At 44.1% G+C, this 14,265-nt stretch overlaps 1 protein-coding gene across 3 annotated transcripts in view; it reads left to right on the top strand.

Annotated features, from left to right (window-relative positions):
* The first annotated feature begins 3,424 nt into the window (after positions 1-3,424).
* The window catches only part of USP38 (ubiquitin specific peptidase 38), a 33,312-nt gene continuing 22,471 nt past the window's right edge, over positions 3,425-14,265 (top strand). For 2 of the 3 annotated variants that reach the window (XR_012668095.1, XR_012668096.1), the window contains exons 1-2: positions 3,425-4,286; positions 5,997-6,132. Coding sequence is in view for 1 of the 3 variants with exons in the window: in XM_048847012.2 (XP_048702969.2) it covers positions 3,602-4,286; positions 5,997-6,132 (821 nt within the window). In the remaining 2 variants the exon portion in view is untranslated. The remainder of the gene's footprint in view (positions 4,287-5,996; positions 6,133-14,265) is intronic. The other variant, XM_048847012.2, reaches the window with a different exon arrangement.

The following is a 14,265-nucleotide window of genomic DNA, read 5'->3' on the forward strand; positions in this document are numbered from 1 at the left end:
AGGGACAGGAGCCAGACAGAAGAGGGGAGCCTCAAGGGTGGGAAAGTAGAAGCGGAGGGTGGGAAAGAGCAGAGATGAGAGGGTTTTGATAGGAACACAATAGAAGGTGGGGCTGAAGCCAAGGTGAGTTAGGTTGGATAGGAGAAGGAGAAGGGATGTGGGAACCAGGATGGGGTTGTTTTGATAGGAGCTGAGCTGTGATGGATAGGTGCATACAAGTACAGAGACAGGGTAGGGGCATGAAGTGAGAAAGAGCTATAACCACTATGGTGTCAAGTATCAGGGGCTAGCTGTGTTAGTCTGTATCCACAAAAACAACAAGGAGTTTGGTGGCACCTTAAAGATTAACAGATTTATTTGGGCATAAGCTTTCCTGGGTAAAAAACCACTTCTTCAGACTTAATCTCCATGAATTTATCTAGTTCTCTTTTAAACCCTGTTGGTCCTAGCCTTCACAACCTCCTCAGGCAAGGAGTTCCACAGGTTGACTGCGTGCTGTGTGAAGAAGAACTTCCTTTTGTTTGTTTTAAACCTGCTGCCCATTAATTTCATTTGGTGGCCCCTAGTTCTTATATTATGGGAACAAGTAAATAAGTTTACTTATTCACTTTCTCCACACCACTCATGATTTTATATATTTCTATCATATCCCCCCTTAGTCTCCTCTTTTCCAAGCTGAAAAGTCCTCGCCTCTTTAATGTCTCCTCATATGGGACCCATTCCAAACCCCTAATTATTTTATTTGTCCTTCTATGAACCTTTTCTGATGCCAATATCTCTTTTTTGAGATGAGGAGACCATGGATTTATATAAAGGCAATAAGATATCTCTGTCTTATTCTCTATCCCTTTTTAAATGATTCCTAACATCCTGTTTGATTTTTTGACTGCCGCTGCGCACTGCGTGGACATCTTCAGAGAACTATCCACGATGACTCCAACATCTCTTTCCTGATTAGTTGTAGCTAAACTAGCCCCCATCATATTGTATGTATAGTTGGGGTTATTTTTTCCAATGTGCATTACTTTACATTTATCCACTTTAAATTTCATTTGCCATTTTGTTGCCCAATCACTTAGTTTTGTGAGATCTTTTTGAAGTTCTTCACAGTCTGCTTTGGTCTTAACTATCTTGAGCAGTTTAGTATCGTCTGCAAACTTTGCCACCTCACTGTTTACCCCTTTCTCTAGATCATTTATGAATAAATTGAATAGGATTGGTCCTAGGACTGACCCTTGAGGAACACCACTAGTCACCCCTCTCCATTCTGAAAATTTACCATTTATTCCTAGCCTTTGTTCCCTGTCTTTTAACCAGTTCTCAATCCACAAAAGGATCTTTCTTCTTATCCCATGACAGTGTAAATGGGTAAATTTAAATCTGACATTTCCTAATTTGTGAGTGCTTGACTTTGCAACTGTTATGTTCTTTTAACACATATATATACACACACACACACTACATATTGATATACAGCACTTCACCCACATCACAGGTTTCTGAAGACACTACAATACTCAACGAATGAAGCTGAAAAGGTTAGTAACATCATTGAAACTTGGAGTCATGTAGAACATTAGTCACATTGGTTTCCTGTACTATATTACTAATAACATATATGTTCAAAGTGCTCTGCAGTCAGTTAATTAATCCTCATATTTCCCTATTATTACCATTCTACAGACCAGGAAAAACAGACACTGAGACATTTTGTGAGTTGCTGGAAGCCACAGAGTTTTAGTGGATGAGACAGGATTAAAAAATGCTGCTATTTGTGGCTCCATCCTGTGCTCTAACAAACCAGACCTCAGTGCTACGCATTGTTGAAAAATATCAAGATTTTAACAAGAAAAATAGTTTATTTACATTCAATTCACATAAAAAATAATTTGTCCTCCTTGTTTGTTTTTTGGGGTAAGAATGGCGTTTAATGGAATTTTGTGCTTTCTAGAGTAACACTGCCACAAGTATTCCTTTTCTTTTTGCAAATACAGACTAACATGGCTGTTACTCTGAAAACTGTTTAGATTGTTTTAACACTTGGCAGCTTGAATTAAGCAGTTATGGAACAGCTTATCATTTAGTGGTGGGCTTAGCATAAATGGTGATTCAGCCAACTGGCATAAAATATTGGTTTAAACATCGTAAAAAATCATTTGTGTTTTTTTATGCTTATTGGGCCCATAAAGTCTACACTACTTTGTGCAGAGTTCTTGTAGGATCAAATTCTCGCTATCTCATTTAGGAGGTGGGTTGGTGCTCTAAAATAATAGTAATGGGCCATCTTGATTATAACTACAAAAGTTTTTTTTCTCCTGCTGATAATAGCTCATCTTAATTAATTAGCCTCTTACCATTGGTATGGCTATTTCCACCTTTTCATGTTCTCTGTATGTATATATATATATGTCTTCTTACTATATGTTCCATTCTATGCATCCAGTGAAGTGGGCTGTAGCCCACGAAAGCTTATGCTCAAATAAATTTGTTAGTCTCTAAGCTGCCACAAATACTCCTGTTCTTTTTGCGGATACAGACTAACAAGGCTGCTACTCTGAAACAAGTAATGTCACTGTCACCATCATTTATTTTTACATTCCTATTGATGTTATGGGCTTAATGCTTTACAGACCAAAAACAACAACTAAATCAGATAGTCCTTAAAAATTCAAGTATCAGAGGGGTAGCTGTGTTAGTCTGGATCTGTAAAAGCAGCAAAGAATCCTGTGGCACCTTATAGACTCACAGATGTATTGGAGCATAAGCTTTCGTGGGTGAATCCGCCGAAGTGGGTATTCACCCATGAAAGTTTATGCTCCAATACGTCTGTTCGTCTATAAGGTACCACAGGACTCTTTGCCTCCTTAAAAATTGTAAGTTCTTTTAGTGATGTAGCACCCAGAGTTGTGCAACAGTTGGCAGGATTAGTTCCCACTGTTGAACAAACATTTTCTTAGATTTTGTTCTGCCTGGGTTCACTCCTGGCTGTGTTTGACAGTGGAGCTTCGTCCACACCAATGCGTTTCACCACTTTTTGCTGGAAAATTAAAGGGAGGCGTAAACGTTGCCGTTTTACAAAATAATACATTGGCCTCAGTTGGCTCCAGCGATTTGTGAACCCGGGCAGAGAGCCCAGGCTGGGTGAGGCTTGGCACCTTTGCCGTGACTTCATTGCACAACTGCTCCAGCAGCACCTGAGTGCTGGCTCCGCCCCAAGCAATGGACGAGGGCACGTGCGACTTCCCCCAACAGCCCCAGCCCCGCCTACACGCTCTTCCCACCTCCCCACCCTCGCTTCTACCCCGCCCAACCTCTGTCCCCTGTGATTGGGCAGCGCAGCGGCAATGACGCCGCACGCATAGGCAAGATGGCGCGTGCGCGTTGCTAGGCCCCTGTGGCCTTTTCACTCTTACTTCCTGCCTGCGCCGCTCTGCTTCCGGGTCAGGGCCTCCGAGCCGGGGAGCCCGATGCCGAGCAGCCGCCGGGCGCGGGGGGCAGGAGGGAGCGGCTGCCCCGGGGCTTAGGGAGGGATCCGGGGGGCGGGCGGCCGGCCGGCCCCGGGTGCGGTCTGGGCCCGGTCGATGCGGCCCCGGCGCCCGTCATGGACAAGATCCTGGAGGGGCTGGTGAGCTCGTCGCACCCGCTGCCGGTGAAGCGGGTGATCGTGCGGCGGGTGGTAGAGTCGGCGGAGACGCCGTTGAGCCAGGCCCAGTGCCGGGCCATGTTCGCGCTCAGCACCCGGCTCATCCTGCAGGGGCCCGACCCCTTCCAGCGGCAGGTGGGGCGGCAGGTGCTGGAGGCCTACGCCCGCTTCCACCGGGACGAGTTCGAGGCCTTCTTCAACCGCGGCCTGGTGCTGGGGCTGCTTCAGCGCGGCTACGGGGGGCTGGGCAGCCGCGACCCCGCCATCCTGGACTACGTCCAGGCCGGGCTGCGCCTCATCATCAGCTGCCCCTCGGTGCTGGAGCTCTTCGCGTTGCTGCAGGTAGAGGCGCTGCGGATGGTGTGTGAGCGGCCTGCGCCCCCGCTCTGCGCCCGCCTGTGCCAGCTGCTGGGCGACTTCCCGCAGTGCCTGCCCCGCGGCAGGAAGCTCTCGCTCGCCTTTTGCCAGCAGCTGGTGCGCAGCATGGCCCACTTCCAGAGCCAGGGCAGCCTGGAGCCCGAGCTGCGCCTCTACGTTTCCCAAGTCACCCAGGTCAGCAGCCTCCTGCGCAGTATCTGGAAGGCCGAGCCCGACACCCTGTTGTCTTCCCTGCAGGAGCTCTTTGCTGTCATCTCCTCCACAGGTGAGAGCTGAGCTGTGGAAGAGGATTGGCGCACGGGCACATTACGAAACTGGAATGGTTATTGCAAGTCCTCACACACAATCTGTTTGCTCAGCGCTGGGCACCACAGGGAGGCTGGCTTTTCCCTGGTGCTGCCATGGCAGTCCTCGGATACCTGGTATTGCCAGCCCTAAATGTTCAGAAATCATGAGTCAGGCTCACCAAAATCATGAGTGGCTTTAAAATCATAAGATTATGTAAAAATAATAGATTTGGTGTTTTTTATTTGCCTACTGCTTTTTGAGTCTTTAGGGTGTACTGGGGTCACATTTTTAAGCTTTCTCCAGAGCAATGAGAACTAGAAGCTTACTTTTCCTTTAAGAACAAAGGAAGAAGTCCTCACACATCCCTTTGACTCCAGGAGTGGGGACTTTAAAGAAAATAGTAATTATCATGATTCATAACAATCATGCATTGCCAGCTTTGGGTACCACAGTAATGGACCCACTTATCAAAATGAAGAGATTGCCTATGGAAAGTGGTCTGCCTTAGAATAATGGAGTCTGCGGGGTGGGTGGTCATAGCAGAGGTGGGGGAGAAATAAGAGGATCTCTTATGAAGTGACCAGCAGAATTAATGTGGAGAAACAATCATGTGCCCACATGTGCCTGGGATTTGGTCACTTACTGACACTGAGCTTACGCTTACCCTCTTGTGTCTAAGTGACAACCTCTAATGTAAAAAGCTTGTGCTCATCCTCTGCCCAAAAATTTAAAAGGAAACTCCTTTTCCCTAGCACACATACACCCTCTTAGAAATGTAACATTACTATGGTCAATATGGCTTGGTACATTGTGGTGTCTTTTTTTAAATACTATGGGTAATTGCTGAAAAACAGTTTACAAACCACAACTAAGTGGCTTAACTTTTAACAATTTGTTACCTCTCACAATTCAGTTTAGGATGAAAAGTGTTAATACTCATCTCAAGATATGTCTTCAATCCTAGTTTATCTGAAGGTTTCTGTTAGCTAAGGTCATAAAGCTGTTCAAAGCATTTTGCGAATGCTCATCAAAGAAAGCTTGACATACACAAAGTATTATACATACACAGAGCCATATATTAGTGGGTGAAGTTCAATGACTTGTGTTATGCAGGAGATCAGACTAGATGATCATAATGGTCTCCTCTGGCCTTAAAATCTATAAACTTAATGTAGTACTTTTTTAATGAGCATGCGTATTGGCTCACATGCAGAAGTTGTGTTTGCAATTTAAAGTTCTAGAACGTTGCAAAAACCAGACTCTTAAAATATCAGAAACTGGTGTGGCCACCAGAGAAGTGCTGATGCAACATATTGCAGAGTACCTGCTTGACGTGACTCTTAACTATTAACACCTGGTGCAACAAATCCTCATTTAAACTAGTTCTGTGGCTTATTCTTGGACTGAAGAGCATGATTCAATTGTCTTAGCCTGTCAAAATATAGTAGGCCTGTAATGATGTATTGAGCAACATGTCAATTTTCTGCACATATCTATCAGGTAAATAAATATTCTCACAGGGTCAGTGTTTCCTCCACTCAAACATTAGTTTCAATTTGATTTTTATCTTGTGCAGGGCATGGCAGCAATTTTAACAGTTTACAGAAACACTTACCTAGGATAAGAGTAAAATATAGCTGTGTTCATGTTTTTGTTTCTTACAAGATGTCATGTTCAACTATTATAGATACTTCATTTGAGCCTTCTGTTGCACTGGCAAGCCTTGTGCAGCATATCCCATTACAGATGATTACAGTACTCATCAGGAGCCTTACCACAGATCCAAATGTAAAAGATGCAAGTATGACTCAAGCTCTTTGCAGGTACTGTTTCTCATTGAAAAGGGGGATACCCCTTTTTCTAATTCATGCCTTTTGTAAAGTTATTTGCCACTTAAATTCCATAAAAATCTAAACTGAGAATCTCTGAATCCTATGTTGCACTACCTGGAACTTTAAATGAATTTGTATTTCTAATGCCACAGATATGTCACTATCAAATTTTCAGTGAAATGTTGTTGCCTTATTCACGAATGTGGCCTGATCATACTTCGCCATGGCAAAATCAAGAGGAGGGTGAAATCTCAGCTGGAAATTATGAGAGGAAGCTTGCTGCGTTCCTTTTAGATTTGGGGGCAAGAAGCTAAACCTGGAAACCTCACAGGGCATAGGCTTCATTTTCTTGGATTCAGCCTCTTGTGTAGTAGCAGATTGGCTCTTTTAGATGCATTGCTGCTTTCTCTTTCCCATTCCCATCTGTGGCCTGTCCCCTTTTGAGAAGGACAGACAGTTTGGAGGATGAGTTAATTGACTTCCACTGTGATATCCTGTTTGAAAATTCTTGAAGATTTAAAGTGGGCTGCTCCTGGCCTCCTCCTCTTAAAGTCTCCAAATACTGTGCAGCTGGGGTTAACTGGGTATTGTAGCAATGGAGGGAGGAAGGAAGGATGTCATGAATCATTTGCCCACCAGGTTTCTTGTCACCAGTTTAAGCAGTGGGGATCCTCAGGACTATAATTGTCAACCTGCCATGTTACTGAATTGCAGACTTGGTTAGTAGTTACAGAAATGTAAATCGTGATCTTGATAACTGCCAGAACTATAGAAGGGCTTCTTCAGCTCTTGTAAGAAAATAGTCCTCTGAATGTGTTCTTTCACAAGGTCTAACCCGGCAGGTCAGAAAGACACTGAATTATGGGTATGTCTAAAATCCTTCTTATTTTAGCTGAGAGAGTTAATGTGAAGGGCTGTATTTCTGAAAACACTTGAATATGATACTTCATTTTAATTATTTTCAGTCCTTCTGGTTTCTTTGGCTATATCTTTAATCATAAATTTAATTGGGTGCTATTTGGAGGAATCAGATTAATATTGGCTTAATTGGCTTCATTATGAGGAAATTAGGTTTCAGGGATTGATTTACTTTTGTTTGGGAACTTAGATTTCATGTGATATATATTGTATATAGACAGGTTTTAGAGTAACAGCCGTGTTAGTCTGTATTCGCAAAAAGAAAAGTAGTACTTGTGGCACCTTAGAGACTAACCAATTTATTTGAGCATGAGCTTTCGTGAGCTACAGCTCACTTCATCAGATGCATACCGTAGAAACTGCAGCAGACTTTATATATACACAGAGAATATGAAACAATACCTCCTCCCACCCCACTGTCCTGCTGGTAATAGCTTATCTAAAGTGATCATCAGGTGGGCCGTTTCCAGCACAAATCCAGGTTTTCTCACCCTCCACCCCCCCCCACAAATTCACTCTCCTGCTGGTGCTAGCCCATCTAAAGTGACAACTCTTTACATAATCAAGTCGGGCTATTTCCTGCACAAATCCAGGTTTTCTTACATCCCCCCACCCCCATACACACACAAACTCACTCTCCTGCTGGTAATAGCTCATCCAAACTGACCACTCTCCAAGTTTAAATCCAAGTTAAACCAGAACATCGGGGGGGGGGGTAGGAAAAAACAAGAGGAAACAGGCTACCTTGCATAATGACTTAGCCACTCCCAGTCTCTATTTAAGCCTAAATTAATAGTATCCAATTTGCAAATGAATTCCAATTCAGTAGTTTCTCGCTGGAGTCTGGATTTGAAGTTGAAACTGCTGAATTGGAATTCATTTGCAAATTGGATACTATTAATTTAGGCTTAAATAGAGACTGGGAGTGGCTAAGTCATTATGCAAGGTAGCCTGTTTCCTCTTGTTTTTTCCTACCCCCCCCCCCCCCGATGTTCTGGTTTAACTTGGATTTAAATTTGGAGAGTGGTCAGTTTGGATGAGCTGTTACCAGCAGGAGAGTGAGTTTGTGTGTGTATGGGGGTGGGAGGGATGTGAGAGAACCTGGATTTGTGCAGGAAATAGCCCGACTTGATTATGTAAAGAGTTGTCACTTTAGATGGGCTAGCACCAGCAGGAGAGTGAATTTGTGTGGGGGGGTGGAGGGTGAGAGAACCTGGATTTGTGCTGGAAATGGCCCACCTGATGATCACTTTAGATAAGCTATTACCAGCAGGACAGTGGGGTGGGAGGAGGTATTGTTTCATATTCTCTGTGTGTATATATAAAGTCTGCTGCAGTTTCCACGGTATGCATCCGATGAAGTGAGCTGTAGCTCACGAAAGCTCATGCTCAAATAAATTGGTTAGTCTCTAAGGTGCCACAAGTACTCCTTTTCATATTGTATATACTTGATCATAAGCTGATTCATTTATAAGCCAACCCCCACCCCTCAAGATGGTAAGTAAAAATGGAAAATTTTTATGACCAATTCATAAGCCAACCCATAATTCAGGGGTCAGTGAACTTTGGCTCCTGGGCCATCATGATAAGCTGCTGGTGGGCCGAGATTGTTTGTTTACCTCAAGTGTCCGCAGGCATGGAGATAAACCTAAGTAAACAGTGTCCCACGGTGCACCACCTGTTTACCCTGATGGGCCGGGACAGCAACTGGTGGGGAATTTTTTTGGGGGGGGCGGGGGAGAACCTGGGGGTCAGGGGAATAACCCCTGTGACCCACCCCCCACATGACCCCACCTTAGCTGGGGAGGGCCGGGGAGGATGTCTCTGGCCTGGCCGCAGCCTGCTGGGGTGGGGCGGCCAGAAGAGGAGAGACTCTGGCCCTGCCTCTTCTCTTCTGGCTGTGCTGCCTCTCCTTGCTCCCTCTGTTTTTAACTAAAAAAATTCTGCTTATGAACGAGTATATACAGTATATTAAACTATTACTCCTTGGGAGCTGGTGTGCTGATTTCAGGTTTTTAAAAGAACCTGGCTGCACTTCTGCTGTGCTTGTAAACAGCAAGTAACTTTAAAATAAAAAGAATGTGTCCAGTCGAAAACTGAAAGCTAGGAAATAAGTTAAAATAAGAAGCTTCTTTAGGAGCACTAATAGTTTTCCAACAATGTGCTAGGTGATTATAACTTGCATATTATGCCTAGGTATTACATCTGTTAGGGTCACCTGTTTCAGCAATGCTTGCAATGTTTGAACACAATGTGATGGTGTAGTAATACCTTGAGAATTGTCTTTGTATATTCTGACTTGTGGAATAGGCACTACTGAGCTCTGGTAAGCTAAGAAGCAGTACCTTTCAGGGTTGCACAGCACACTCATAACGTACCAAATGTTCATGCTGCTAAAAGGCTGTCTCAGTTCATTCCTTTAGGTGATTAGCTGTGTATCTAGACACTTTTTCAAGAGAACTCCTAACCCTGCTGCTCTTCCCCCTTCTGCCTCTTCTTTTTCTATAGTCTCCTTTCTGTTCCTCTCCCTTGTTACCCCCAACTAGCACTGGCTTCTCTTCCTTTTCCACACCTTTAGCCAGCATTTGATATCTTCTCTGACTTTAAAGGGGGAAGAGATGTAGTGACTGATCTAGAGAAATCTTCTTCTGAATATCAAAACGCTATTGAAAAGTACTCCGTGTCTAAGGACAGTGTTGCTGCCTCATTTTTATCACCACCAGATAATGCAGAGTTCTGAGAACGTTTGGGACACATGGCAGAATCTTTGGAGCTGGAGATTAGCAATGTAGGAGAAGTCTCGTTACTTCTTTGACACCATAGAAATCAATAATAAAGGGGAAATTACTCTCCTGTTGAGGATTACTAGACCTATCCCAGGACATGTAGCTGTTCCCAGCATCAGCTCCAGTGTGCTCAAAGAAGGCTGGGTGCCTGTATCAGCAAGGCGTACGTACCTCAGCAAGGGGTCTAGCATTGTTTTGACCTCCCTATCTATAGATCCTTGGCTAGAGAGAAGGTCAAGGGCTGTAAACGTGACAGTAGCTTCCCTGTAGGAAAGGATGTGGAAAAAGTTGAATTTTGCGGAATTCTGCTACTATGGGGACTTGTCACCAACTTCTAAGCCTTGATGGTTTGGTATCAGTTTGGGGGCTGAATGTCTCCCATTTTTATGCTGTCATCCTGGTGTGATTAAAAAAAATTGTGAATGGTACTGTTGCAGAGGGAAATATGGTGTCCAAATCTGCTTTCTGTGCATGCTATGATACTTATGACACCCCTGCTTGGGCAGTGTTGTTCTTGGCTGAAGCCTTCTGGCTTCACAGTTGAGGCCATAGAGCTGGATTGAAGGATTTCTCCTTTGAAGCAGGGTGTATATGTGTGGGGAGATTTTTTCATCTTAAAAACAAGACAAGATCCTTAGGGTCTCGAAAATGAGACACCAGATGCACTGAGGAGCTGCTGAGGCTCACTTATCTTGGTCATAGGAAGAGTAACATTACATCATCCTTGTTTCTGATACCAGACATACCTATCATCTCCCAGCTTCTACTTCTTTAGGTGGGTACGGGTGTGAACCTTAACAACAGAACAGGTTCAATAGCTTAAAATTGGTCCTAACATCTGTCTTTGTCTACCAGGCCTCAGCTTTGACGTTTGCCTGGGAGGCTATTAGGGCAAGTCTGAAATGCCTACTTTCAAGCAGGCTTTTTTATTTAAGTAGCATAGAGGAAGCCTGTCACAAAAAATGTGACTGTACAGAGACGTCTCTGAACTATATTTACTGATGAGCAATATCGTCAATGTGGTAATGCTGATGGAGTTCTTTATTTTAAAGGAAACTTAAGTCTGGTCTACACTAGAAAATTAGGTCAGTTTAACTACATCACTCAGGGTTGTTAAAAATTCACCCCAAGTGATGTAGTTAATTCAACCTAACCCCTAGCATAGATCACACTAGGTCAATGGAAGAGTTCTTTGCTGCTGTAGCATTTCTAGCATAGAGAAGCTCTTAGAGTGCTGTAGAGTAGGGTGTGTAGGTAGGAAGTTGGACCCCATACAAATACATAGCCTCAATATTGTCTTTGTCCTCAACTGCAGGCTGGGAGACCTGAAGCTCAGGTTTCAGGCTCTATCATTTCTGTTCCCCACAGATGGCAAGCCCTCCAGGAAAGAGCTGGGCGATATATTCTTAAATCATCCTTTTTATCTGTAGTGCCTAAGAGCATACACTTTGCCCTTTCAGTGCATGTTTATAAACTTTATGAACAGCATACTGTGTGTACTGCAGCCAGTTTTCAGGTGTTAAGGTATCTGAACTAACTGCTGATGCCTTGGACACTAAACTTAGCCAGATGTGACTTTTTATAATTACTGTGTAAACCTTTGGAAATGTCTTACAAATTAAATGGTAGGTGTTGTTAGTTAAGGTCTGTTATAATTTGTATAATATAATTGTATAATTTCATTTTTCTTTCTACAATTATAGTGCAGGATCTAGTTTTAGTTTATTATAGCTGATCTAATATAGAGTCATAGAATAGTAGGACTGGAAGGGACATCAAGGGGTCATCTAGTCCAGTCCTCTGCATGCATGGCAGGACTAAATATTGGCTAGACCAGGGGTCTCAAACATGCATCCGGCCCGCGGGGTTATTTTCTGCAGCCTGCCAAGCTCCCCTCACCACCCCCCTTGCCCCTCCCCGGAGTTATTTTCTGCAGGCCGCCAAAGCTCCTCTCCCCTCCCCCTCTCCCCAGTGCGCTGCATCCCTGTTCCTCTGCCTACCTCCAGGCTGTTTGGCAGCATTTAGCACTTTCCAGGGGGGAGGAGCAGGGAGCCATGTGCTCGGGGGAGGATGCAGGGCAGGGGCAGGGATTTGGGGAAGGGGTTGGAATAGGGGCAGGGAAGGGGTGGAATTGGAATGGGGACTTTGGGGAAGAGGTTGGATTGGGGGCGGGGAGGGGGTGGAAAGGGCGGGGCCTCATGGAAGGGGTGGAGTGTGGGCGGGTGTCAGTGATGCGGCCCTCTGGCCAATGTATTAGTCCTCATGCCCTCATGGTGATTCGAGTTTGAGATCCCTGGGCTACACCGTTCTCGACAGGCGTGTGTTTGGTCCTCTGTTGTAAAAAGTACTGCGTCACTGGCTATGCTATTTTTGAAAGTATGGGATACCTATTCTAAAATTATTGCTTTACTTGTTCTTGTGCACTAACAACTCTGCAGTGTTTGGTTGGCAAACTGGGAGAATATCTGTAAATATTAAAATTACATTTTGAACCATACTTGATTTGTTTCTTAGTATTTGAAAGCTCATAGTATCTAGAGCAGGGCTAGCATAAAGCCTTAACCACTGTACAGCACCCTATGTAAAATACGTTCTGACTGGTTTGGAATATGTTGTCAAATGTCGATCTAATACAGAGGAAGCCTATGAAGTTAACCTGCTTGTTGACAATGAATGATTGCAACAGCAAAATTGCTTTTCATGAGGGGGCCAAATCCATATTACAGGGAGCCATTTAAGAAAAAAAATTAGAGAAATGAGGAAGTGTGCCTTTAACATTCTCCTCTGCTGTTCCCACCACAAAAACTACCCCCATGTTGCAGCAATCTTCCATCTGGCCAAAGGGAGGGGTGCTTAAGAGCAGTAGAAAAATCTATTTTCCTTCTAGTGACCATAGAGTAAGGTTCCTCAGAGTGTAAGATTTGAATTTTAATCTTTCAGGAGGCAGTGCATTGTAATGAATCTAGACCATAGTTATTTTAATCAGTGTAGCTGTTCTCACCATGTTTTGTATCCTTAATTTCCAGTGAAAATAACCTAATTCGCAATTCCTTTATAGAAAAGACCTTGATTTAGAAAAACATATGTTACTTACGTACTTTTTCATTACTCCATTAATCTTTATCACACTACCTAGATGCTGCAAAACTCCTTTGCATGTCTTCTCTCAGTTTTTTGTTCAATATCTTCATTAATGATCTGGAGGATGGTGTGGATTGCCCCCTCAGCAAGTTTGCAGATGACACTAAACTGGGAGGAGAGGTAGATCCGCTGGAGGGTAGGGATAGGATACAGAGGGACCTAGACAAATTAGAGGATTGGGCCAAAAGAAATCTGATGAGGTTCAACAAGGACAAGTGCAGAGTCCTGCACTTAGGACGGAAGAATCCGATGCACCGCTACAGACTAGGGACCGAATGGCTAGGCAGCAGTTCTGCAGAAAAGGACCTAGGGGTTACAGTGGACGAGAAGCTGAATATGAGTCAACAGTGTGCCCTTGTTGCCAAGAAGGCCAAAGGCATTTTGGGATGTATAAGTAGGGGCATTGCCAGCAGATCGAGGGACATGATCGTTCCCCTCTATTCGACATTGGTGAGGCCTCATCTGGAGTATTGTGTCCAGTTTTGGGCCCCGCACTACAAGGAGGATGTGGGAAAATTGGAAAACATCCAGTGGAGGGCAACAAAAATGATGAGGGGACTGAAACATATGACTTATGAGGAGAGGCTAAGGGAACTGGGCTTTTTAGTTTACGGAAGAGAAGAATGAGGGGGAATTTGATAGCTGCGTTCAACAACCTGAAAGGGGGTTTCGAAGAGGATGGATCTAGACTGTTCTTGGTGGTAGCAGATGACAGAACGAGGAGTAATGGTCTTAAGTTGCAGTTGGGGAGGTTTAGGTTGGATATTAGGAAAAACTTCTTCGCTAGGAGAGTGGTGAAACACTGGAGTGCGTTACATAGGGAGATGATGGAATCTCCTTCCTTAGAAGTTTTTAAGATCAGGCTTGAGAAAGCCCTGGCTGGGATGATTTAGTTGGGGATTGGCTCTGCTTTGAGCAGGGGGTTGGACTAGACCTCCTGAGGTCCCTTCCAACCCTGATATTCTATGATTCTCCACCATTTATGTGACTGAACCTGGTAAGACACATTAGCACACAGGCAGCATATAGCTGATGTAAGGCTTCAAAGAACACTGTTTTTGACATTTATTTTACTTTGTTGTAGGAGTGTGCAGCCATCCTCAGTTTTCCCATTCTTTCGCTACTTAGAGGGAGTCTGGTTTCCTGTAATTCAGAAGCACATGAGATCGCAAGGGCTACCTATTAATTTAGAAACTTACTTCAACATGGGTGCAATTCTGGTGTGGTTTTAGGGTACATCTGTACTCGTGGCAGTGTGTAGAGTACAGATGCCGCACGC

Source organism: Caretta caretta, chromosome 4 (assembly GCF_965140235.1).
Source record: "Caretta caretta isolate rCarCar2 chromosome 4, rCarCar1.hap1, whole genome shotgun sequence".
Classification (NCBI taxonomy): domain Eukaryota; kingdom Metazoa; phylum Chordata; order Testudines; family Cheloniidae; genus Caretta; species Caretta caretta.